The 24317-nt window shown below is 40.8% G+C and overlaps 1 protein-coding gene across 1 annotated transcript; it reads left to right on the forward strand.

Moving 5' to 3' along the window:
* Positions 1–380: 380 nt before the first annotated feature.
* pdap1b (pdgfa associated protein 1b) lies at positions 381–22968 on the forward strand. Its single transcript, XM_084329863.1, has 6 exons — positions 381–536; positions 924–1015; positions 8688–8786; positions 11227–11348; positions 17928–18079; positions 22483–22968. The coding sequence occupies exons 1-6, from the start codon at positions 524–526 to the stop codon at positions 22536–22538; spliced, it is 534 nt and encodes a 177-aa protein (XP_084185989.1). The 5' UTR covers positions 381–523; the 3' UTR covers positions 22539–22968.
* The last annotated feature ends 1349 nt before the right edge of the window (positions 22969–24317 follow it).

A 24317-nucleotide genomic window follows, 5' to 3' on the forward strand; every position in this document is an offset into this window, starting at 1 on the left:
ATATATACGTCATCGCCTCAAATATATATCAAATGTATGTCCTTTAAATAATGTGCTAATCAGCTCCTAAATTAATGTATATTGTAGAAATAATAAAAGTTAATATATATATATATTCTGGACATCATAATGATGTGATGCTGTGATAAAATAGAAATAGGTGTGTTGCTCTCGGTCTTGGCGTATTGCGTCAGGTTAGCCAACTTGTAATTTGCACGTAGATAAATAAAATAACGTATTCGCTTCAGGGTTTAACATTGTAATGAAAATGCACATTTTCTGCGCAAATATGTCTCATTTGACATCAATTATTAAATGTTTGACCGAAAATCCAATCTTATATGTACACATTTCTAGGATTTATCCAAAGGCAATTTGTTAACCACATTTGAGTGTTGTGCCGTGAGGAGATCACCAGTGTTTTTAGCCAGCTGTCAGCAGCAAGGCTGTCAGTCAGCATTTATGCATTTTCCATCAATATTTTCCTAATAGGGTTTTTATAATAAAGGTTTCGTCTGTCAAAATGCCTAAAGGAGGTAAGGAGGACTATCTGTAAACATGGGATATTGTGTCTTGACGTTACTACAGTTGTAAGTCAGCTAATGTTAACGTTTGTTTGCTAACATGCCCACAGGAGGGGGTCGGGGGTGGTATGATAAGATAAGATATTCCTTTATTGATCCCCTTGGGGAAATTCATGCTTTCCTAGACTACATGCTTTTGTATTGTCTATTCTTAAATTGCTGTTAAAATATTTAATATTATAGAGCAGCTTCAGCAACAGCTTTGCCTGTTACGTGTGTTCTATAAAGAAATTAATAATGTGTCACTATGGTTGTGTATTGATAGCGTGTCACTCACTGACACATTATTATTTTCTTAAATATATAATATTATGTTTCTCGATCTTTACATATGTGCAGGTAAAAAAGGTGGCCATAAGGGCCGTATGCGGACGTATACCAGCCCTGAAGAGATAGATGCTCAGATGAAAGCAGAAAAGGAGAGGAAAAAGGTCAGTTGATTATATTGCCTGTATTTTCCCCAGTCTTTTAAAATCTTAGGCAGGCCACCAAAAGTATTTCAGATTCAGATTCAGATTCCTTTATTTAGCCATTTGTGTAAACACATAGGTAATTGTTGCGGCATTACAGTGTATGTAATTGTAATGTAATTTTTTTCCTTCACAATAACAATAACAACAACCATAACAACAGACACAGGACAAAAACAGTGCAGTGGAGGATTAACAATTTAAATAAATATATATATATGACCATGTTTAAAAAAGGTTAACTGTCTCTAAATTGATTCTAATAATAATATGTCCCCCCTTGAATTTTGGTTCTAAAATGTGTTCCAATGTCCAATAACCTTGTGTCTGCTCCTAAAATAGTATATGCTGTTGGAGAGTCTTCAGTTCCCCTATATCTGGACACACACACACACACACACACGCACACACACACACACACACACACACACACACACACACACACACACACACACACACACACACACACACACACACACACACACACTATAAAGCTAAATGTCAAACTGCACCAAGCGCTGTCACTCCCCTGGCCACGCCCCCTTGGTACAATTTCATTGACAGTGTTTTTGGACTTTAGAGACGTATTTGGTACACTCTCCCATGAGGTGATGTTAAAAGCATTAGAGGAAATACACCTGCCTCAGCCTTTTGTGAATATTGTATCCAGTGTATACCAAGGTTCATTTATCCAAGTTATCTGTGGGCAGCAGCTCACAGAGCCAATTGCACTGAAGGTGGGAATAAAAACTGTCTGTCCCTGGAGTGCCGTGAACTTCATCCTAGCACTCAACCAGTGGATGAAGTGGATTTACCAGTGCGCTCCTCTGCATGATACGTGGACGACGTGCAGGTGTCATCACGACAGGAAGATGTCATCATTAACATGCTGGCACGCATTGATGAGTTCCTCCAGTGGTCAGGGCTGGAGGTGAAGCAAGCCAAGTGCGCCGTACTCCATGAGCGCCGCAGTGGAGGCAACCGCTGGTATAAGGCCAAGAACGACAAGCCCCCCTCCTTTCTTGTAATGGGCCAACCCATCAAGGTGTATTCCCGTAATGAGACCTACCCATACCTTGGCCACAGGTTTAACATCGCTGGAGAGTGGGGGGAGCAGGTTGAGGAGCTCACTACAGAGTTTCTCCATCGTCTACACCTGATTGACTTGTCCCCCCTCCCCATCCTCATGAAGTTCCAGGCTGTGAGAGAGGTGGCTCTGGCTAAAATTCAACACCTTTTTGCCAATGTACACATCCCTCTCAAGGCACTGAGAGAAATGACAAACAAAACTGTTCAGCTGGTCAGAAAGTGGGTAGGCCTCAACACACACACCGCACAGGGCATGATCTTTTTCCCATGTGGAGAGGGAGGGCTCGGAGTCCCCAATGTCGAGTGGACCTACATAGCCACCAGGCTAGCCCACCTGCTCCACATGCTTAACAATGATCATGTCACCATCAGAGAAATGGCCAGGGCCTCTCTCCTGCTGGATCTACGCAGAAGGAAGATCCCCCTGGCCACCGCAGACCAGAATAACTTCCTCTGCTTCAGGAAGAAAAAGGGTTTCGGGGTCTGGTCTGACTGGACAGATGTCAATGACCTCTGCAACCAGACTGGAGTTCAGCTGAAATGGACAAGACCCAACACACAGACTGAAGTCCCTGTCTCTGATGAGGGCAATTCCAGCGTTATGGATGTTACATTCAGAGAGAACATTGGAAACTTAACTTAACATTGACAAGGCATCGATTTGAATTGGAAGTATAATTTACACATTTTAGTTACACTTATTGAGATAAAGATGAGCCTGGAGTAAGAAATGTTTTGACCTTTTGGATTTTGAGATAGGTGACAAAATACACAGCGTTATGGATGTTACGGAAATTGACAAGCTTTTCGGACTCACTGAACACATGATGAAAACTCTGTGAATATCTTTTTCAAAGAATAACATGTTTACTATCACTTTGTAGGGAAGGGTTTGAGGTACCCAAAAAGCACATTCAGGAAAACCTGGCATTTCCTCTCAAGGAATGAATCACAAAAAAGTGCTGTTATGGATGTTACATTTTTGCGTTATGGATGTTACACGTCTGAAATAGACAAAAAACACTATCAAAAATAGGGCTTTACCCACATGTGTTCCACTTCGGTGGACCATTTTTATAAAGATTTATTTTTTTGGCGTTTTATCGCTTTATTGCTACTGGGCAGTCCAGTAGAGAGAGACAGAGGAGGAATGGGAGACAGAGTGGGGGGAAGACATTCGGCAAATAACGACGGGTTCGGGAGTCGAGCGCACTATGTGGTTCGCCACTGGGGCGCCCTCGGTGGACCATTTTGAGGGTCGAACCAGTTCCGGCAAAAGAAGAAGAATCCAGACTGGTTTGACCCTCAAAATGGTCCACCGAAGTCAAACACCATGTTGTAGTTGAATATATATAGAACACAAATGTTCTAGAATGTTCGATTATGACATCATACTGTGACATCTGAAATGTTCTAGAATGTTTGATTATGACATCATACTGTGACATCACAAATGTTCTCGAATGTTCTATTATGACATCATACTGTGACATCACAAATGTTCTAGAATGTTCTATTATGACATCATACTGTGACATCACAAAAATCACAAAAAAAAATAATCTTTTCTTTTTTTTTGGTCTTAACACTTTGGGTGCCGGGACACGTCTTCTCACGTCTTTGCTGGCCATGCTAAAGTTGCCGGGGGACGCTGTACAGCGTCCTTATATCAATATTTCAAAAATCTGCGATCGGATTCATAATGTCCCTCCGCTGGCCTGAGATCCACCAGCAGGACCCACTGAGCTCTCTGGCGGTTCAGGAGCGCCATCTGGTGGCCGATCGGCGCAACCGCTTAACAGGAAGCGCAGTAGAGGTTTTGCTAGACGTCCGTATTGCTTCCGGCCACTCGGTACATGTCCCGTGACTCTAGCTCGTCACACTACATAGCGATCGATTGCCAATAACTCGATAAACAACATGATTTGGACGTATATACCATTATACAAGCTGGAGATGGACCGGGTAATAATATATCCCATAATGATACAATTTCTACTCGACGATGATCGCCCAACGGCGCGCGGAGACTGGGGTGAGTTTCAGCGTGTAACGTTACCGTCTTCGATAATAACTGATATTATCAACATTTGACCCACATTAGATGATTGGTATAACGCTGCCCACGGAATTATAAACGCCCCCTCGCCCATCCGGTCAACATCAGATGACGTGTAGTAACTTCTAGAAGTACGTCTAGTTGGAATTTTTTATATCGCGCTGATTGCCATCAAACTGTATTTCATCATCAATATAATGCATTTGGGGCTATATATCACGTTCTGGAGAAAGCTGCAGAAAGAGATGAAAACATACTTATACATTATACCATACTTTACTATGAATATGTGAATGAAAAAGTTTAACGTTGCTACACAATGAACAATACATATAGGACTTTGAATGGGCCCTAATAATGGCAATGTAGCAATAGAATTTAAAAAGTTATAGCCCTGCAAAGAAGGGGACTTTCTCCATAGACAAATAGCGCTGGCAATCTATGGTATATCATTAATTTAACCTTAGGCAACCAAAGTGTTAAATATAGTTTCAAAATATCAGTCACTTCTGAAAATAAATTACAAAAAGTTTTTGGAAAATAGCTCTTTATTTGATTAACATAATCAAATGAGTTTTGGAGCAATTCCATGAAAATGTCAACCTCACCATGAAAAAGAAAGTTATAAAAAAATCAAGTCCAATTCACTCTGCCTGGACTGGTTCAGAGAAATGGTATCTCCCTCTCTTATCCATGTGAGGATTGAGGTGTTCACGAATCTGATCAAAACTGACCCAGGACTTGTCCTCTTTGGTTGGAAGTGCAGCGGTAAGCCTCCATAAGGGACATGGACATGTGGCGTTTCTGAACCCTCTGCTTGACTCCTCTTATGGTCACTGCATCCTTCATTCCTGGGGCCTGTCTTGAAATGTCATCCCTGGAATAATACTGGAATAATACTCATTTACTTTTTGGTTTCATTTGGGGTTTCTGTGTTTTTTGGGGTGGGTTTCTTGTCTCGATACTCGGCAAAACAATAACAAATACACATGTAGGCTGAGCAGAAGCGAGGGGGAGATGGCCGACAGCAGCCGATTAGCAGTAGCCAGTAGGCTAACGTGGACACTGCTCTGCCTAGACCAACAATGTGTGAAAAAGTTGTGTCTGGGAATATGTTGGATTTTAATCAAACAAGGAGTCATAAAATACTTCTGATTTAAATCAAACAAAGGGGTCATAATTGGACTTAACAACACACATTTTTGATAGTGTTTTTTGTCCATTTCAGACGTGTAACATCCATAACGCAAAAATGTAACATCCATAACAGCACTTTTTTGTGATTCATTCCTTGAGAGGAAATGCCAGGTTTTCCCGAATGTGCTTTTTGGGTACCTCAAACCCTTCCCTACAAAGTGATAGTAAATATGTTATTCTTTGAAAAAGATATTCACAGAGTTTTCATCATGTGTTCAGTGAGTCCGAAAAGCGTGTGAATTTCCGTAACATCCATAACGCTGTGTATTTTGTCACCTATCTCAAAATCCAAAAGGTCAAAACATTTCTTATTGCAGGCTCATCTTTATCTCAATAATTGTAACTAAAATGTGTAAATTATACTTCAAACAAAGGGATCATAATCGGACTTAACAACACACATTCGCAATGTAACATCCGTCACTTGCAATGTAACATCCATAACGGTAACATCCATAACACTTGTAAAGAATACAAAAAATAAGACCAGAATGACTAATTGTTGCTAATATGTCATCTTTATAAAAGTTAAGCTTTGCTTAGGAAGTTTGGTTGACATTGCATTCCAGAAGCATGTTTTATGACAACTTTTCCTGGAAAACGTTATGGATGTTACATTCGCTGTCCCATAAAGGGGCATTATAACAGCATGCTTCACCTGCCAATGGAAAGACACAAAGTACATAATTGATTCACATATTGATACAACAGCCCTTCATGACCAAAGCTGAGGTTAGAAAAATATCTGTTGATTTTTTTTGCCATTCTGGCCATTCAGAAAGTCATACAATTAGGTTAATCGAAGAATTTATTTTTACATCATTGTGTCTCCTCCTTTAGTGTGAAAAAACATGCATTCTCATAAATATTACGATCAAATCTATTTTGTACTTCAAAATATAGTCCTTGATGATACATTTGAAATTGGTTTGGTTATGATCATGTTATTTACATTTTTTCATGGTGAGGTTGACATTTGCATGGAATTGCAGATGAACTTATCACAGACCCCTGTGTGATTGTGAAGGCCAACATCACAACACCGCAGGAAGAGACTGTCAAACTGCACAGAGACTCTGCAAGGAGGGTTCTGCTTAGCATGAAGCAGTGTGAGATCAAGATCAGGCAGCACTGGTTATGTTCTCAGATTACAGGGAAAGCTAGCTTGTTTGGAGTTTGCTGACCACTCAGTCTCACACTCAGTGTTTAAGAACGCTGCTGTTGGTGAGGATGTTTTTAAATTTACCATCAAAGCAAGACTGCAGGTATTACCCACTAAATACAATCTGTCCACTTGGTATCCTCAATCTCGCAGTCCATTCTGTTTAAACCATAGGACAACACCTAGAATCCATTGCACACATAACAAATGGATGTAATGCATACAAACACCTGTACATCGCTCGTCATGACCGTATTGTGGACATTGTGTCTGATGCAATGATGATGCAATATTGTAAATGACAACACTATGTAACAACAAACCATCAAATACACTCACAGCACACACATCCACACGCACACACTCACTTTAAACAAACAACTCACTGCAGCACCCACTTTACCCACTTTAGACACTTAACACACTTTATATTTATTGGTAAAGAATTTGCACTACAACTCATACCTCATTACACCTTACTGTAAATTGTACCTAAATTGTACCTCATCCCATTTCTGCATTGTACTGTATATTGTATTGTAACTCAGTTACTTTTCTACTCTGCATTGTATATTGTATATTGAACACTTGTCTACGTACTTGACTTCTATTTCATACTTATTATATACTTATCTATTTTTATCTAGCACAAAAAAAGCTAAACAGAAAGAAGCATTTTATATAAAAGTATTCTGTATTTTTGTATGACAACTAATAAAGAAACTTGAACTTGAAACATGCGGTACGGAACATATCACCATCTAGTGCAGCAATGTACAAATATGCTAGAGTGCAACCAGAGTGGTTTGGCCTTACCAACGATGTCTTTGCTAACATACCAAATACACCGAATGTTGTTTTTGTTGACACCAGCCACAGGGAGGTGCTGGTCATAGAAGTTAGGCTGTACCTTTTGATCTGTACATGGACCAGGCCTTCCGGGACAAGTATATCAAATACCAACCACTGCTCAGTGTGATGGCTGACCTTGGGTATAGGTGTAGATTATAGTGTACCGTACTTTTCGCACTATAAGCCGCACCTGAATATAAGCCGCAGCAGCTAAATTGAATGATGTGTACATATATAAGCCGCACTGGACTATAAGCCGCAGGTGTTTTAATGTTTAATTACCATATGTAATTAGCATTGGGACACAATACTGTCGGACAAATAACAAGAATTAACTCATTTACAAGTTGTATTAAGTTTAGCAAATAAGGGAACAGATAAATAAAATGTCAATGCAGTCAAAAAAGCAATATTTCGATTTTTACATTTTCGGGTTTGGTCACGTCGAGTCACATATAAGCCGCACCGTTATATAAGCCGCAGGGTCGAAAAAAGGTACGGCTTATAGTCCGAAAAGTACGGTACTTACTTGGCCATGTATACAAATGCACCATGACCTGAGAATTGCTGCAATGTCTAAAAGAAAAGCCAAACAAATTGCCAAATATTGCTCTGTCTCAGCTATAGGGCTGTCTTAAATACTTCAAAGCTTCGAAGCTTCGTTCGATGGGCATGGGATTCGAATATGGAAAAAAAATTCGATTATGTAAAAAAATATATATATATATTATTAATATAAAAAAATTTGTGCAAAATCAACTCTGCCTCTCTTTGTTAATTACAACAAGCAATGCTGTTTGTTATTTAAGATGAGGTTGGACTCTGCACTGACAGATTTGTGTTCATTGTGCTGCTTTTATAAAGCCTCAAATGACGGCTTACAATATTTCATGAAAGCAAAGTGTTTAGTTTGTCTAAGATTTAAAAAGGTTAAAACTTTACAGCACTGACAAAGTTGAACAAAGTGCTGTACAAGTCCCACAACATAAAAAAAAATATATATATATATTAAAAAATTCGAATTAAAATCGAATCTCGGCCCCGAAGCTTCGAATTCCAAAAAAAAATCGAAGGTCAGCCCTACTCAGCTATTATTGGCAGCTTACGTGGAGAAGGAGGTGCTATGTGTACCCTTAAGTGTTCAGTGCTGCTTGGCCCCGATACTTTTGATTCCCTGTTTATGTAATATAATTTGTGGAACCAAATAAAGTATTAATGTGTGTGTGCGTGTGTGTGTGTGTGTGTGTGTGTGTGTGTGTGGGGGGGGGGGGCAGCAAGAGCAAGAGGAAGGCGAGGGCGCAGCTCAGCCAGAGACGGCTGAAGATAAACTACCAGGGTCAGGATCTGAGGACAGTGACGACGAGGGCTCACAGGTATATATATATAAAGTGGCGTTTATATGTAAAATGTTGGTGGGGCAATGCTTTTTTCTGGCCTGGCGGCGTGGGGGTGAAAGCAGATGTTTTTTAGTGTCAAAAACACCTTATTTATATCATTCTGATGATTTATTTTGCACTTTGTGATGGATTAAATGAACTGCTATTATAGAGCTCAACGCCACTGAAGGCCACACCAAAGCACACATAGACAACCTTTTAGGGATTCTATGACAACAACCTTGTCTTTAAACATGACACTACCATCATCAAGCGATTCAACACAACAGCATTGCCAAAGCACGGACCAGGACCATAACATCAGGAATGGATGATAAAATATCACTCACCAAAGCTGTGGGCTCACTTGAAGAGAAGGGCAGCACTGACCTTCGAGGCTGGCCAATGCGTTAAGTCGCGGCTGTCCCATGGTATTGCGAGTAAATGTTTTTAATCCTCTTTAAGGTGGAAAAGTTCCTCTCTGACTCAGATGTCGTCATAATAGGAGTTGTTATGATGATTTTCAGAAGACTGACGGTCTCAGTAAAAGCCTCTTCTAGGTTGTTATCATGGATGGATGTTAACGGTTACCTTTGCAAGCTGTTTGAGTTATAACGATATCCAGTGGCTTGGTGTGGACCCAGACATTTGATTTAAATGTTCTCCAAATTCAGGGTTTCAAACCTGTGCTCGAGTAAATAATCCACCTTATTCATTTTCATGTAACGTCACTAGCTAGGTAGTTTACAGTAGCTGCCGTTAACAATGAAAGGCTTCGTTGCCGACTGAAATCCCGCCAGCCAATCAACTTTGAAATACAAAATGACGTACACTTGGGGCTAGGGGCTCCGTGCCCCACTTGCCATCAAATTGATGTGGTCTACTGTGAATGAGACAACACCCTGAGCATGTGCAATTGGATTTTCCCACGTACAGTACACCCTGCATTGATTGAGAACAAGGGCTAGCCCCATTCATGCTATTTTAGACCTAACGATCGGGAGAATGGCGCAATCTGAAACAGCAAGGCAGAGAGATGACATGAACTAAAATACTAATAAAATGTATATGCAATTTAGTAAGATGCTATACCCATACATAATACATTTGAGCAAATAATAGGCAAATCTTTAAGAATGAATAACATTTGTCTGCAGTTCTTTTTTGTGACACTAGGTGGGGCTCTGTCTCCAAAACATTGAGTAGGCCTATAATACTGTATTAGTTTGTGTAACATTAACATCTTATTCCATGCTAAAACATTTAGTAGGCCTATAATGCTGTATTACAGTAGCTGTGTAACATTAACACTTTAATCGCCGGAAACGCTGAAACACATCTTTCCCTGCCATGCTCATTCTGCCGAAGACGCTATCAATATTTAAAAAATCTGTGATCGAAATCATATTTCTCCCCCGGAGACATGAGATGTACTGTTGAGCCCCTCTCAACTCTCCAACGGTTCAAGAGCGCCATCTGGTGGCCGATCGGCGGATCGCCCAGGGCATAAACAGGAAGTGGAAGCTGGTGCTCATTTCAATTAGGTCCGATCACTCGCTAATAGTCCCAGGACTCGAGCTGATCACAACGGATAGCAATCCGTTACCAATAACTCGATAAACAACATGATTTGGACGTATATACTATTATACAACCTGGAAATGGATCGGATATTTCGACATCCCATAATAGAAACATTTCTGTTTCACGCTCATCTCCCAACGGCGCGAGGAAGCTACGGTGAGTTTCAGCGTTATTTTTTAACGTCTTCGATACTAACTGCTCTAATGATCATATCACCCACACTAGATGAATGATATAACGTTGCCCACGGAATTATAAACGACCCCCCCCCCCATCCGGTCAACATCAGATCATACGTAGTAACTCCTAGAAGCACGTCCAGTTGACATTTTTTATCTCGCACAGATTCCTACCAAACTGTATTTGATCATCAATATAATGCATTTAGGGCTATAAATCAAGTTCTGGAGAAAGCTGCAGAAAACGATAAAAACATACTTATACTTTAGACCGTATTTTAGTATGAATATGTGAATGAAAAAGTATAACGTTGCTACACCCTGAACAATAGATATAGGACGTTGAATGGGCCATAGTAATGTCAATTTAGCAATACAATTTAAAAAGTTATAGCCCTGCAAAGAAGGGGAACTTCTCCATGTTAAATAGGGCTGGCGAGGGATGGTAAATTATGAATTTAACCCCGGCGATCAAAGTGTTAAAGGGATAGTTTGGACTTCTCAACATGAAGTGGCATGAAATACTTGCCAGTAGTGTAATCAATGCATTAGAAGAATCAAGCATCAGAAATACATGAGGACTGTTGTATTTTGTTGGGAATGGCTAAAACTGCCTGCATCCAGTCAGGAAACCAGTGATATTCTTGCGTGTGTGTGTGTGTGTCTATTTACAGAAGAAGAGGGGAGGTGTGGAGGGCTTGATAGAGATAGAGAACCCCAACAGAGCAGCTCAGAAGACTAAGAAAGTGACGCAGATCGAACTGGATGAGCCCAAACAGTTATCAAGGAGAGAGAGGTGTGACTGGCTACACACGCACACACACACACACATACACACACACACACACACACACACACACACACACGCACACACACTGAATGTACATGTACACTTGCATACACACCTACACATTTAACACATTGACCGCCAATCACGTTGTACGACAGGTTTGCTGGTCATACGAATTCTGCCAAGCCACGGCGTACAACGTTATTGAGATCATATTTCATTTTTTCGCCATGGTATTCATAATTCCGCCACCCAGCCTCTGCTGAGACAGTGGGACTCTGCACAACAGTGCAACGCTTCAATACCGCCGCCTGGTGGATGATCGGGCGAGTTACAACCGGAAATGGATCTGGTGATCTCGGTGCATCTGGGAAATCTGTCCGGCAGTCACATATTGTTGTGGGACTCTAGACACACATCCGTGTATATGGATCGCTGCCATAACTCAATAATCGATATGATTTGGGCGTTTATTGCGCCATACAAACCCGAAATGGATCTAGTCGATCAACGTCAAATAAGTGGGATCTTTTTCCTCCAGTCTCATCGGCGAACGGTAAGAGGACAGTAACGTTATTTTCAAGGCGATTGTACATTTCTTTATTTACAAACCATCTGATCAATAAATCAACCCATACTACATAAAGCATTTACTGACGATCACGGAATTATAAATGACCCCCCCCCCCCCCGTTCATCCGCGCATGATGAGTCATAACGTTTAGGATAATGTATACGGTTGAAATTTTTAATATAGCGTGTATCGGCAACAAACGGCAGTTGATAATCTATATAAATGCGTTTATGCCTATAGCTCACATTCTAGGAATTACTGCAGAAAACGATAAAAACATACTTATATTCTAGACGGTATTTTTTGAAGAATCTATGAATGAAAAAGAAAAAGTATAACGTTCCTACATCCTGAATGATAGATAATCGATGTTGAATGGGCCATAGTAATGTCAATTTAGCAATACAATTAAAAAAGTTATAGCCCTGCAAAGAAGGTGAACATCTCCATAGGCTTAGACTGGTGGCAGTGATCATACATTAATGGATAGAAGCGTGGCAGTAAATGTGTTAATTTACATGCATATTCACAAACACACTGAATGTGCATGCACACAGACAGACACATACATGCACATGCACACTGAACGTTCATACACACACACTTTTACACACACACTTTTTAAATTATGGTTAAAATGTACACATTAGTGTCAGAATACTAGACTCTAGCTGAGAGAGACTTGCATTTATTCCTCTTTTTCTTTCAAATATATTATTGATGCACAGCACCAATAAAGATCCAGGATCTCACTCACGCACTCACCTCATTCACGGTTAGCCAATCTGCCCCCTAGTGGTGGTTCACAGGCATGGTACTTTGTGTGACAGGTTGTTGCTACAGTAGCTGATGATTCACCTCAACTGAGTAAACAGGCAGGGTGCTGTTGCTGCTGACAGTGAAGCTCCACCAAAGACTTTACTAGACCAGTGCTCCTCAACCTTTTTTGGTGTCAAGGACATTTGATAAGAGGTCGTCTCAGACACCCATTTGATAAGAGGTCGTCTCAGACACCCATTTGATAAGAGGTCGTCTCAGACACCCATTTGATAAGAGGTCGTCTCAGACACCCATTTGATAAGAGGTCGTCTCAGACACCCATTTGATAAGAGGTCGTCTCAGACACCCATTTGATAAGAGGTCGTCTCAGACACCCATTTTATAAGAGGTCGTCTCAGACACCCATTTGATAAGAGGTCGTCTCAGACACCCATTTGATAAGAGGTCGTCTCAGACACCCAACTACATAAGAATATATGAGAAGGAACAGAAAGATAATTGGGCTAACTTCTAGTCAATGACATAATGAAATTAAAATATTCCTATTTTTCTGGGTTCCCTGGACCCCTGGTTGAGAACCACTGGTCTAAACTACACCACTGGTCTAGACTACAAAAGCATACCCCCCCATTATTTACTATGTGTCCAGTTTGTTGCTGCACTGGACATGTTACAAATTACAACCAGGAAATGACGCACGTGAAGTCGTAACTTGATAAATCTATTCTGTCCATTAAATATGTTTTACAACAGTGCTGTTGTAGCCATTTTGTGTTTTATATGTGATAATAATAATACATTTTATTTGGAGGCGCCTTTCAAAACACCCAAGGTCACCTTACAGGGCATAGAAAACAGAACAGTCAAGATTAAAACAATGATCTTGGCAAGTGTCAGTGGAGTTAAAAACAAGACAAACAATGTATACGTATGAAATATAAAACAGTGGCACACAGGGTGCATTTATAGTGAGTATGCCCAGTATAGTATGCAAGGCAGTTAAAAGACAGGGTTAAGAAAAGAATAAGATAAACAACAAGAAGTATAAAAAAACAGTGAAGTTATAGATAATAACAGACAAACAAACAGCAGGGGGTATTGGGCAGTGATGGAGGTTATAGTGAATATGCGAGTTTGAACAGATGGTTTTTTTATCGCTTTATTGCTACTGGGCAGTCCAGTAGAGAGAGACGGAGGAGGAATGTGAGACAGAGTGGGGGGAAGACATTCGGCAAATAACGACGGGTTTGGGAGTCGAACCCGGGTCGGCCGTGTCGCGGCTGAGCGCGCTATGTGGTTCGCCACTAGGGCGCCCCCAGATGGGTTTTTCAATTGTGATCTGAATGATGAGAGTGAGTCTGATGTGTGGGGGCAGGGAGTTCCAGAGTCTGGGAGCCGAGCAGCTGAACGCTCTGGCACCCATGGTGCTGAGGCGTGAGCTGGGGATGGATAAGAGTCTAGTAGAGGATGAGCGGAGGGTGCGGGAGGGGGTGTAATCTTGGAGGAGGTCAGTGATGTAGGTGGGGGCTAGATTGTGGAGGGCTTTGAAGGTGAGTAAGAGGTTTTTTAAATCAATCCGGTAGTGCACAGGGAGCCAGTGTAGTTGAATGAGGACGGGGTGATGTGGTGGGATGAGTTTGTGCGGGTGATAATCTTAGCAGCAGAGTTTTGGATGATTTGGAGTCTGTTGATGAGTTTGGTGGGAAGGCCGGTGAGGAGAGCGTTACAGTAATTGATCCGGGATGTGATGATGTATTTATAAACGTTATCAATTTAAATTCAAATGCACCCAACAAACACTAACTGGGTTCCATTGCCCCAGCTGGGTGCTATAAAGGTTAATGTCAGTGCTAAAATTGGCTTACCTATGTACAAGGTTCTGGTCAATATTTAGTCCCCACATGTATTACATAATTTAGAAATACAACTAAGCACAGCCTAGAGACAGTCATGGACATGTTGAAGAACTGTTTCTCTTAATGTCTCCGACCCGTGTGGGAATGATTCACATCTATCACGTGGCATTTGTTGCACCTGTAATCCTACTGTACACTTATTATTAGGGATGTTCGATATTGGCTTTTTTACCGATATCGATATACCGATATTGTCCAACTCTTAATTTCCGATACCGATATCAACCGATACCGATATATGCTGGGTTTCCCCCCCCAAAAAACAGAATAATTTCTGGTAATTAACATTACATATCTCTTGTCGTGGAATTAACACAACATTATGGATACTTTTGACAATAAATAAAATAAGAATTTGTTCTTACTTGCTTGCCTGGGTAAATAAAGGTTAAATAAATGTTAAAAAGAAAATAATAACCTTTTTTTTTTTTGTTTTTTTTTTAAACTGATACTGATAATTTTCGATATTACATTTTAATGCCAATATCGGCCGATAATATCGGACATCCCTACTTATCATCTTATTAACTCTCCCCTTGTTAGTGTTCTATCCATCTCAGAAATATAGCAAAAGTACGACCATTTATTAATCAGAACGATGCTGAGAAGCTAATTCATGCATTCATATCTAGCCGGTTAGACTACTGTAATGCACTTTTCACAGGTCTCCCTAAGAAAACCACAGAGAGGCTTGAGCTAATCCAAAACTCTGCAGCCCGACTGCTAACTAGAACCAAAAGGAGAGAGCACATTAGTCCAGTCTTAGCTGCTTTACACTGGCTTCCTGTAACATTTAGAATTGACTTTAAGGTCCTTCTCCTTACATACAAAGCTCTAAATGGACAGGGACCTAGCTACATCACCAACACTCTAATAAATTACACGCCAGCAAGAACACTGCGATCATCAGCTGCTGGACTACTAGAGGCTCCCAGAAACAGTCAAAAGAGGATCGGTAATGCAGCCTTTATCAACTATGCCCCAAAACTGTGGCACAAACTACCCCAAAACATCAGGGAAGCCAACTCGCTAGACATCTTCAAAAGACAGCTTAAAACCTATCTCTTTGCTCAGGCATTTCAATGACTTACCTGCACTATTCTTACCCTGCCTACTTTTATACACTGCCTATCAAATTCATGTGTCGGTTCTATGCTAATTTTATCTTATTTTATCTATTTTATCACACTTTTTACTTCTTACTGATGCACTGCTCTGTTGTATGTTAACACTTTGATCGCCATGGTTAAATTCATAATTTACCATCCCTAGCCAGCTCTATTTGTCTATGGAGAAGTTCCCCTTCTTTGCACTATAACTTTTTAAATTTTATTGCTAAATTGACATTATTATGGCCCATTCAATGTCCTATATCTATTGTTCAGGGTGTAGCAACGTTATACTTTTTCATTCACATATTCATACTAAAATACGGTCTAAAGTATAAGTATGTTTTTATCGTTTTCTGCAGCTTTCTCCAGAACTTGATTTATAGCCCCAAATGCATTATATTGATGATCAAATGGTAGCGATCGGTGGCAGATAAAAAATTTCAACTGGAGGTACTTCTAGAAGTTACTACGTATGATCTGATGTTGACCGGGGGGTCGTTTATAATTCCGTGGGCAACGTTATATCATTCATCTAGTGTGGGTCATATGATCATCAGAGCAGTTAGTATAGCAGACATTAGAAAATAACGCTGAAACTCACCGTATCTTCCTCGCGCCGTTGGGGGATGAGCGTGGAATAGAATTTTTTCTATTATGGGATGTCGAAATACCCGATCCATCTCCAGGTTGTATAATAGTATATACGTCCAAATCATGTTGTTTGTCGAGTTATTTGCACCGATCGGTGTTCATTGTGTCAAGATGGAGTCCTGTTAATGATAGCGAGTGCCCGGACGAAATATAGATGAGCACCACTTCATCCACATGACTTCCTGTTGGGCGATCTGCCGATCGGCCACCAGATGGTGCTCTTGAACCGTTAGAGAGTTGAGTGGAGCTCAGCAGTATATCTCAGGTCCCCGGAGGAGAAATATGATTTCGATCACAGATTTTTTAAATATTGATATCAAAGACGTGTTACAGCGTCTTCGGCAGAATGAGCATGGCGGGCAATGACGAGTTTCGGCGTTTCCGGTGATTAAAGTGTTAAATACCCTGTTGTATGTCCGTTCTATTTTATAATTTTTAGAATCATTATAAACTATTTTTATACTGAATGATTTACCATACATTGCTACCTGTCTATCTTTTTTATGTTCGCTTATACCTGTATTTTTTACTGTTGTGAAGCATTTTGAACTGCAACCTCTGTATGAAAAGTGCTATACAAATAAAGTTATTATTATTATTATTATTATCCTGGTTTGTGTGCTCAATGTCACTTTACAGAAAAATGCACTGTTTTCTATCACCCAACAACTTGGAAAGAGATAAAAATAAGAGGCAAAATAACATGTACAACTACCAATGTAATCTATATACTTAAGTGCCCATGTGGTAAGGCATATGTCGGTAAGACAACACGTGCTTTAAAAACACGTATTGCCGAACACAGGAGTACGATACGGAATGAGGATGAAAAAAGCCCAGTGGCTTTACATTTTAAAAAGGCACACCACAATGTCTCATCACTAAGATACCTTGGAATAGAGAGAGTGCATCTTCCAAGACGAGGGGGAGATATAGATAATCTCCTACTGAGGAGAGAAGTATGGTGGATCCATTATCTTAAAACTATGGCACCAACAGGACTCAATGAAGATTTTGACATTAGACCTTATTTATAGATTTAACCTATAGAGGGAGACAGTCAATATACTTTGTTTTTTGTTTTTTCATTTTTGTTTTTGTTTTCAGTGGCTAGGATTTGTACCTTATACACTACTGCTATAATCTGTAAATTATGTCTTAATCATGTAAATGTATCAACCATGCAAGTTTTTTGGACCGCCCCTGATCACCAGGTGGGGCTGATCTTTCACTTCCTGTATAAAAAATATGTCATTTTGTGTTGTATGTATGCTTGAGGAAGACCGGTAAGGTCGAAACGTTGCATCTACTGCCTGTTTTGTTTATTAAAATCACCTGGAACTACAAGTGAGTTGCGAGCCCCGCTTTGTTCTTATGTACTACTGTTTTTACAGTTAGGCTCAGCACCAACAAACGGAGGATGTGCGTTATATTTTTTCTGAATGTCTATCCTGACACACACATACACACACACACACACACACACACACACACACACACACACACACACACACTGTCTTAAGTCTTACAGTTGTGTTGTTTTCCTGTTCAGAGAGGAGATTGAGAAGCAGAAAGCAAAGGAACGCTACATGAAGATGCACTTGGCAGGGAAGACGGATCAGGCCAAAGCAGACCTGGCTCGCCTGGCCATCATCAGGAAACAGAGAGAGGATGCAGCACGGAAGAAAGACGAAGAGAAAAAAGGTGAGAGAAAATGATGATACAATGACAGTGTCCTCCTAGAAAATAAGAGTCTGACTCTAGACCAGTGCTGAACATTATGATACAATGACAGTGTCCTCCTAAAAAATAATGCTGACCACAACAAATGGTGCAATAAAATTAAATAAATAAAATCGCATTCTTGTTGTACACTTATAGCCTCTATGATAAATCATTTGTTTACAGTATTTAAGCCCACATTTTGACATGCAGTATTAATTTACTAGGGAACACTCATCCCTTAACCCTTTCAGTGCCCACGACGACAAATATCGCTTTATTTTTTTATTAGCGATCTGAATTCATATTTCATCAACCGAGTCTCCCGTTGGTACACCAGCCCCTACAGGAGCTCAGAATGGAAAAAAGCGCCCCCTATCGTCTATCCCTGTGTAACTGCAGGTCAGTCGCTTAGACTGACCTGGGATCTGTAGATATGTAGAGGCGGAGCCAGCTGGCTCCTTGTGCTGGCAATCCGTCTGATCAACATGGAAGTCATCGCGGGACGGAAAGCAGCCTGGATTATATATTCACAGCAGCCAATAATCAATCAATCAACGCGATCGATATTTGGAATGGCGATCAGGAATTGGAATAATCTTTTTGGAGAACATCTGATCTAAGGTAACGAGTCTATGTTACCAGTCTTGGGGTAATCGGAGCTGTTTTCGCTGAGATAACGGAGTGTCCCCTATGTGCCGTGTGTGTGTGATCTTGCGGGAACGAGAGAATCGATTTTTCAGCTCACGTCTATAGCGTGCATACGTACACATATACTATCGATAATCTAGCGTTTATTTGAAAACGATTCATAAATAGGCCGACAAATGACAACGTGTCTAGTGTATTCGAGAATATTCCAATAAATGCCGTTTATGAGGGAATCTTTCTATCTTCCCGGAAATTTTCGAGAGAACGATAGCTTTTCGAAATGCTATAAAAAGGATATGAACCGATTAAAAAAAAAAATATATCTGTTTCGACAATGTTTTTTTTTTTTTTTTAATCTTTTTCCCCCTCCTTTTTTCCGATTTTTCTCCTCCTATTTTTTTTATCTTAGTTTTCAACAACACTGTTGTTGTAGCAGTTTTGTGTTTATAGGTGATGTATTTGTAAACTTTGATTTGTGTTGGTGGCATGCCAAGACAGGCAAGATAAACACAGATGTGCAGAAGTTCACTGTTTCATGGTGGCTGGTCTGGACCAATAAACCAATAGTCAGTGTGGCATCTGGCACACCTCCATGGAACATGTGCTCATCATGCCAGGTTCATTTCATTATCTAGGTCCGCGGTCCTCACTTGTTGCTTGAACAATGGACAACTCTGGTCCACATGTCCCACACTAGACAAGAGTTTCATTCACTTTTCTTAAAGTTTGACACGGGCAAGCTACGTTACAGCCAGCTACTGAGCAGGAAGAATATCAACGCAGTGCAAGCAAGCCAGAGCCCAGGCAGGGACGCGTGTACCACTTCCGCAACGGATTTGATTTCCGGGGTTGGCCTGATTGGCCACTAAGCCCATGTGACCCTACGCTAGCACGCCCCCCTTACCCCGCTTACGCCTGAGAGTCACACACCAGCTAGCGGCAGCCAGCGAGCCTTGCTACTACTAGCCGAGTGATGAATGAAGCTCTATCTGTTTCACCTAACAGCACTATTGCTCCGTGATCATAGCCATCCATCTCAATAGATGCAGGTCGCTTGTTGGCCGGCATGAGTGCCCGATTTGGGGTGGTTCTCTCCTCTTTGTGTGCCCGGCAGCCAGCGAGCCTTGCTACTACTAGCCGAGTGATGAATGAAGCTCTATCTGTTTCACCTAACAGCACTATTGCTCCGTGATCATAGCCATCCATCTCAATAGACGCAGGTCGCTTGTTGGCCGGCATGAGTGCCCGATTTGGGGTGGTTCTCTCCTCTTTGTGTGCCTTTGTCCTTGCGGGTGTTTTGCCGGGGGAGCTTGTGGACGCGACAATAGTGGTGGTTGTAGGGTGTTTGAGCTTGTAGCGCTAGTTAGCTCATAGCTACCCAGCTTGTTAGCCAGCATGAATACCCGATTTAAAATGGTTCTCTCCTCCTTGTATACCCTTGTCCTCACAAGTATTCTGCCAGGGAACTTATGGACATGACAATAGTATTTATAAGGTGTTTGATCATTGTGTCGTTGTACATATTGTGTATACACTGTTGCGTTAGAAGCTAACGATAGCTGCGAGCTAACCCTAGTTAACCCTACAACACCCTACAACCACCACTATTGTCGCGTCCACAAGCTCCCCCGGCAGAACACCGGCAAGGACAAAGGCACACAAAGAGGAGAGAACCACCCCAAATCGGGCACTCATGCCGGCCAACAAGCGACCTGCGTCTATGCCTTCTACATCGGGCATTCATGCTGGCTAACAAGCTGGCACAAGTTAGCACAACAATAGCTACCAGGCTAAGCTGTGTTAGCTTCTAACGGTGTACACAATATGTACAACGACACAATGATTTACATTATTACATATGGTAACGTGGTTGTGGCTTTTACAAATAGTGGTTAGCTTTAGAGATGGATGGCTATGATCACGGAGCAATAGTGCTGTTAGGTGAAACAGATAGAGCTTCATTCATCACTCGGCTAGTAGTAGCAAGGCTCTCTGGCTGCCGCTAGCTGGTGTGTGACTCTCAGGCGTAAGCGGCGTAAGGGGGGCGTGCTAGCGTAGGGTCACGTGGGCTTAGTGGCCAATCAGGCCAACCCCGGAAATCAAATCCGTTGCGGAAGTGGTACACGTGGCAGGTGTAGTGCTCCAAGCCCAAGTTAATGACACAACACTCCCTCCTAGTGGCTGAAATTGAAAATGTAACATTAGCTGTTACATGGATTGCATTTATGTATTTATGCCACATGGCTCTGTATACATTTCAATGACTTTCTCAACAATTGTATATATATCAAAGTTGACTTCTGTAATATATTATATAATATATTGTGACAAGCCTGGTGGTGTTCAGACTCGCCACGGTTAAAAAACAAACAAATTCAAATGTCCACACAAGTGCAATATCAATCAATAAGAATATTTATTGATTATGGGCAAAATTCAGTTCAATGGGCAAAGAGAATGGTCGTAATACAGTCCGATGGTCAAAACACAAAACAGGCTCTCGTACAAAAAAAAGGGATTGTTCAATACTCAGTCATTGTCCGGTCCAGGGTCAGTACACAAGGGGGTTTCTCAGCCAGTCTAGGGTCCAGTATACAATGAACACCTTCTCGCCTTCACCTCTCCTCTCACTACCTCTCACCTCACAAAACTCTGAATATAACAATCTCTCTCTCAATGCAACAACTCCAACCTCGCCTCCACTCAACTCAACTATCTCTATCCTAGTGTATTTGTAGTGTGTGTGTCTGGGGTGTGTGCGTGTGAGATGTGGGTGAACTAATGATGCACAGGTGTGTTCTCTCAGTACTAATCAGCTACCTAATTGTTTCCACTCCTTCCGTGGCAGAAATATCTCCTGTCCTTCACATATCCATGAGAGTCAAAGAAATGTATTGATATTCTCATTTGGTTCATTACAATTTACTCAAGCCTAGTAACAGACACAGTATTTCTGAATACATTCCCTGAGATCCATAGATGTCCCTAGAATCAGATACTAAGAACATGCAAATGGACCATATAAAATAAAAGTCTGTAAATGTGTATTCTACGTTCTTATGGAATGAATGAGATTAAAAGAAAAATGCAAAAAAAAAAAAGTGTAATTAATTTTGAGTTAATTTTCATAACGCGATAATTTGCTGTGTAATTAATTCATCTAATTAACGCAATAAACTGACAGCCCTAATATATATATATATATATATATATATATATATATATATATATATATATATATATATATATATATATATATATATATATGAATAAGGCACATTACAGAAGTCGGCTTTGATCCCCACAGACAATTATTTGGTTATTTGCTTTTTATGACCCATCCCTAAAATAAACCAGTGGACTAGTGGAAAGGACTGTGTGTGCGCAAGACAACAATCATTGTGAATTTGTTAATGCATCAATCTGGAACATTTATTTGTGGTGGGCCGCCATAAATAAATGGATGTATAGGAGAAACAAAATGATGATTGTGTTATAGAGTGGTTGGTGATTAATCTGGTAATCAAATTGATTAACACAAGTGGTAATCCAAGATAAATTTAGCATTCGGTTTGTAGTAAATGAGACAGGGACCTTATCAGCGATCCTTTCTCCTTTATGCTGCTTTATCTATCTACTGTCCATACTATTGTACATACTGTCCATACTACCGTACATACTACTGTATACACATCTGCAATGATCAAAACTGATTTTTGTGTTCTTTCTTACAGCAAAAGAAGCGACAACGGGAGCAGCGAGGGGAATGAACTCTCTCTCCCTGAAATGATAGAGTTTTATTTATCTGCAACGATTTCACACATTCATGGACTGTCGCAGTATATTTGACTATTTTTAAAGGAAAAAGCTATGAAGAGTGTTTCACTTTTACTGTAACATATGACGACCATTTGGAACATGGTGGAGGAGAGGCTCAGTGAGGAGAGGCTCAGTGAAGAACGGGGTTCTCTATATTTCGGAATGGAGCGATGGCTTTGTGGCTTCTTGGGGAGGCGGGCCACATTTGGGAAAACATCAGTCTTTGCTTACACTTGGAATGACCCTCTATAACCTTGTACATTATATTGATACATGGTACACTCCTCATCGTATAGTTCATACTTTGCTGATTGACCTTTGCCACTTTGTTTTTTGTTTGATGGTTCATTGTATATAACTCAAATCATGAAAATATTTCAGATTCATATTATGAAACCAGTAAAAAAACAAAAGAAAACTTTGTCTGTTCATGTATTCATTTTGTTTGTTATTTGATTGAGAAAGCTGCAATGGCTTGTGTTACGAAGGATCAGATTAAACCGAATATATATATTTATTTATGGATATATATTGAATAGTATTTGTATGTCGTTTGATATCCCTTGTATATTCCTTGTACATATACACGGAATATCCCTTTAGTCTACTATAGCCCATAATAGTTCATTCTCCTATTGGACAAAGGACCAGGCGCCAGGGGACCAGCCCCCGGAGTCAAGTTCAAAGGTACCGACGAGACATGTCCGTACTAGCCCCGGCTCCGCTCAGGGATACGGCTACCGAAATGAGAGTGGCACTATTTGTTCACCGTGCATATAAATATGGCGCAAGTAAATGTAGAAGTCCCTTACCCTTCTTCCCAACTTAGTAACAGAACGTGAAGCCTCACCCACGATACGACGTGCGGTGAAGTATGGCCTGTTTGGCCTTAGAATAGCATTGAGACCTCGTGCGAATTAATAACTGAATTGTCAGAGTTTGGCACTGTACCGTCGAGTGCGACGTATTTCTATCAAGTAATAATAGTCTATCGTGTATGGTGCATCGTGCGGTTAGAGTTCTAAAGTGACCAGCATCTCCAACGCTTCCTCGTGTTATCTAGAGTCTTATCCAGGTTGGGCCGACCACATGGCGCTTTCATCCGAGGAGATCTAGGCGAGGACCGAGGGACATGTACACTGGATTACCTACCCGACGACTGCTGAGCCCTATGCGGCTGGAATATATATTTGCTTTGGTACTGTGATTTGTGGAGCGGATAATCGCCGACGCCTGTGAGTGTTGGATTTACCCCCGAGAGGAGTCAAGTTGAGTCGGCGCTCAGAGAGACTGAGGTCGCCTAGCTTCTTCTTCATTGTGGAGCTACAGCCTACAAGAGAACCAAGGTGTATTCATCTGCGGATCAAGAGTCTATTGCACTGTCTTCTGTACTTGAAGTCTCCATAGATATCGTTGACCAGACGGTCTACTACCGACGGCTCTCCTACCCCCCCTACCGGCTTACAACCGGGAGGACCCCCATCCAGAATATCCCGCTATATCATTAAGTGTACCATAGATATAATTCCCTAAGAGCCAGGTTGTATACTTGCTTCCTGCGTAACCAGAGATTGGACATTCAGTGTTGATTTGCCTACGAGTACTCATTTGCCTTACAAGTGCATTCAAATGATAAATGTAAGATAAATATTCTATGTACCTTTTGCTCCATTAAATATTTGATTATTACCTTTGACTGGAACCGATTTCATTGTGGAAAGTGTTCATCATATTTAGATATCGTGTACTG

This window comes from Notolepis coatsorum (genome assembly GCF_963971535.1).
Source record: "Notolepis coatsorum genome assembly, chromosome: 14".
Classification (NCBI taxonomy): domain Eukaryota; kingdom Metazoa; phylum Chordata; class Actinopteri; order Aulopiformes; family Paralepididae; genus Notolepis; species Notolepis coatsorum.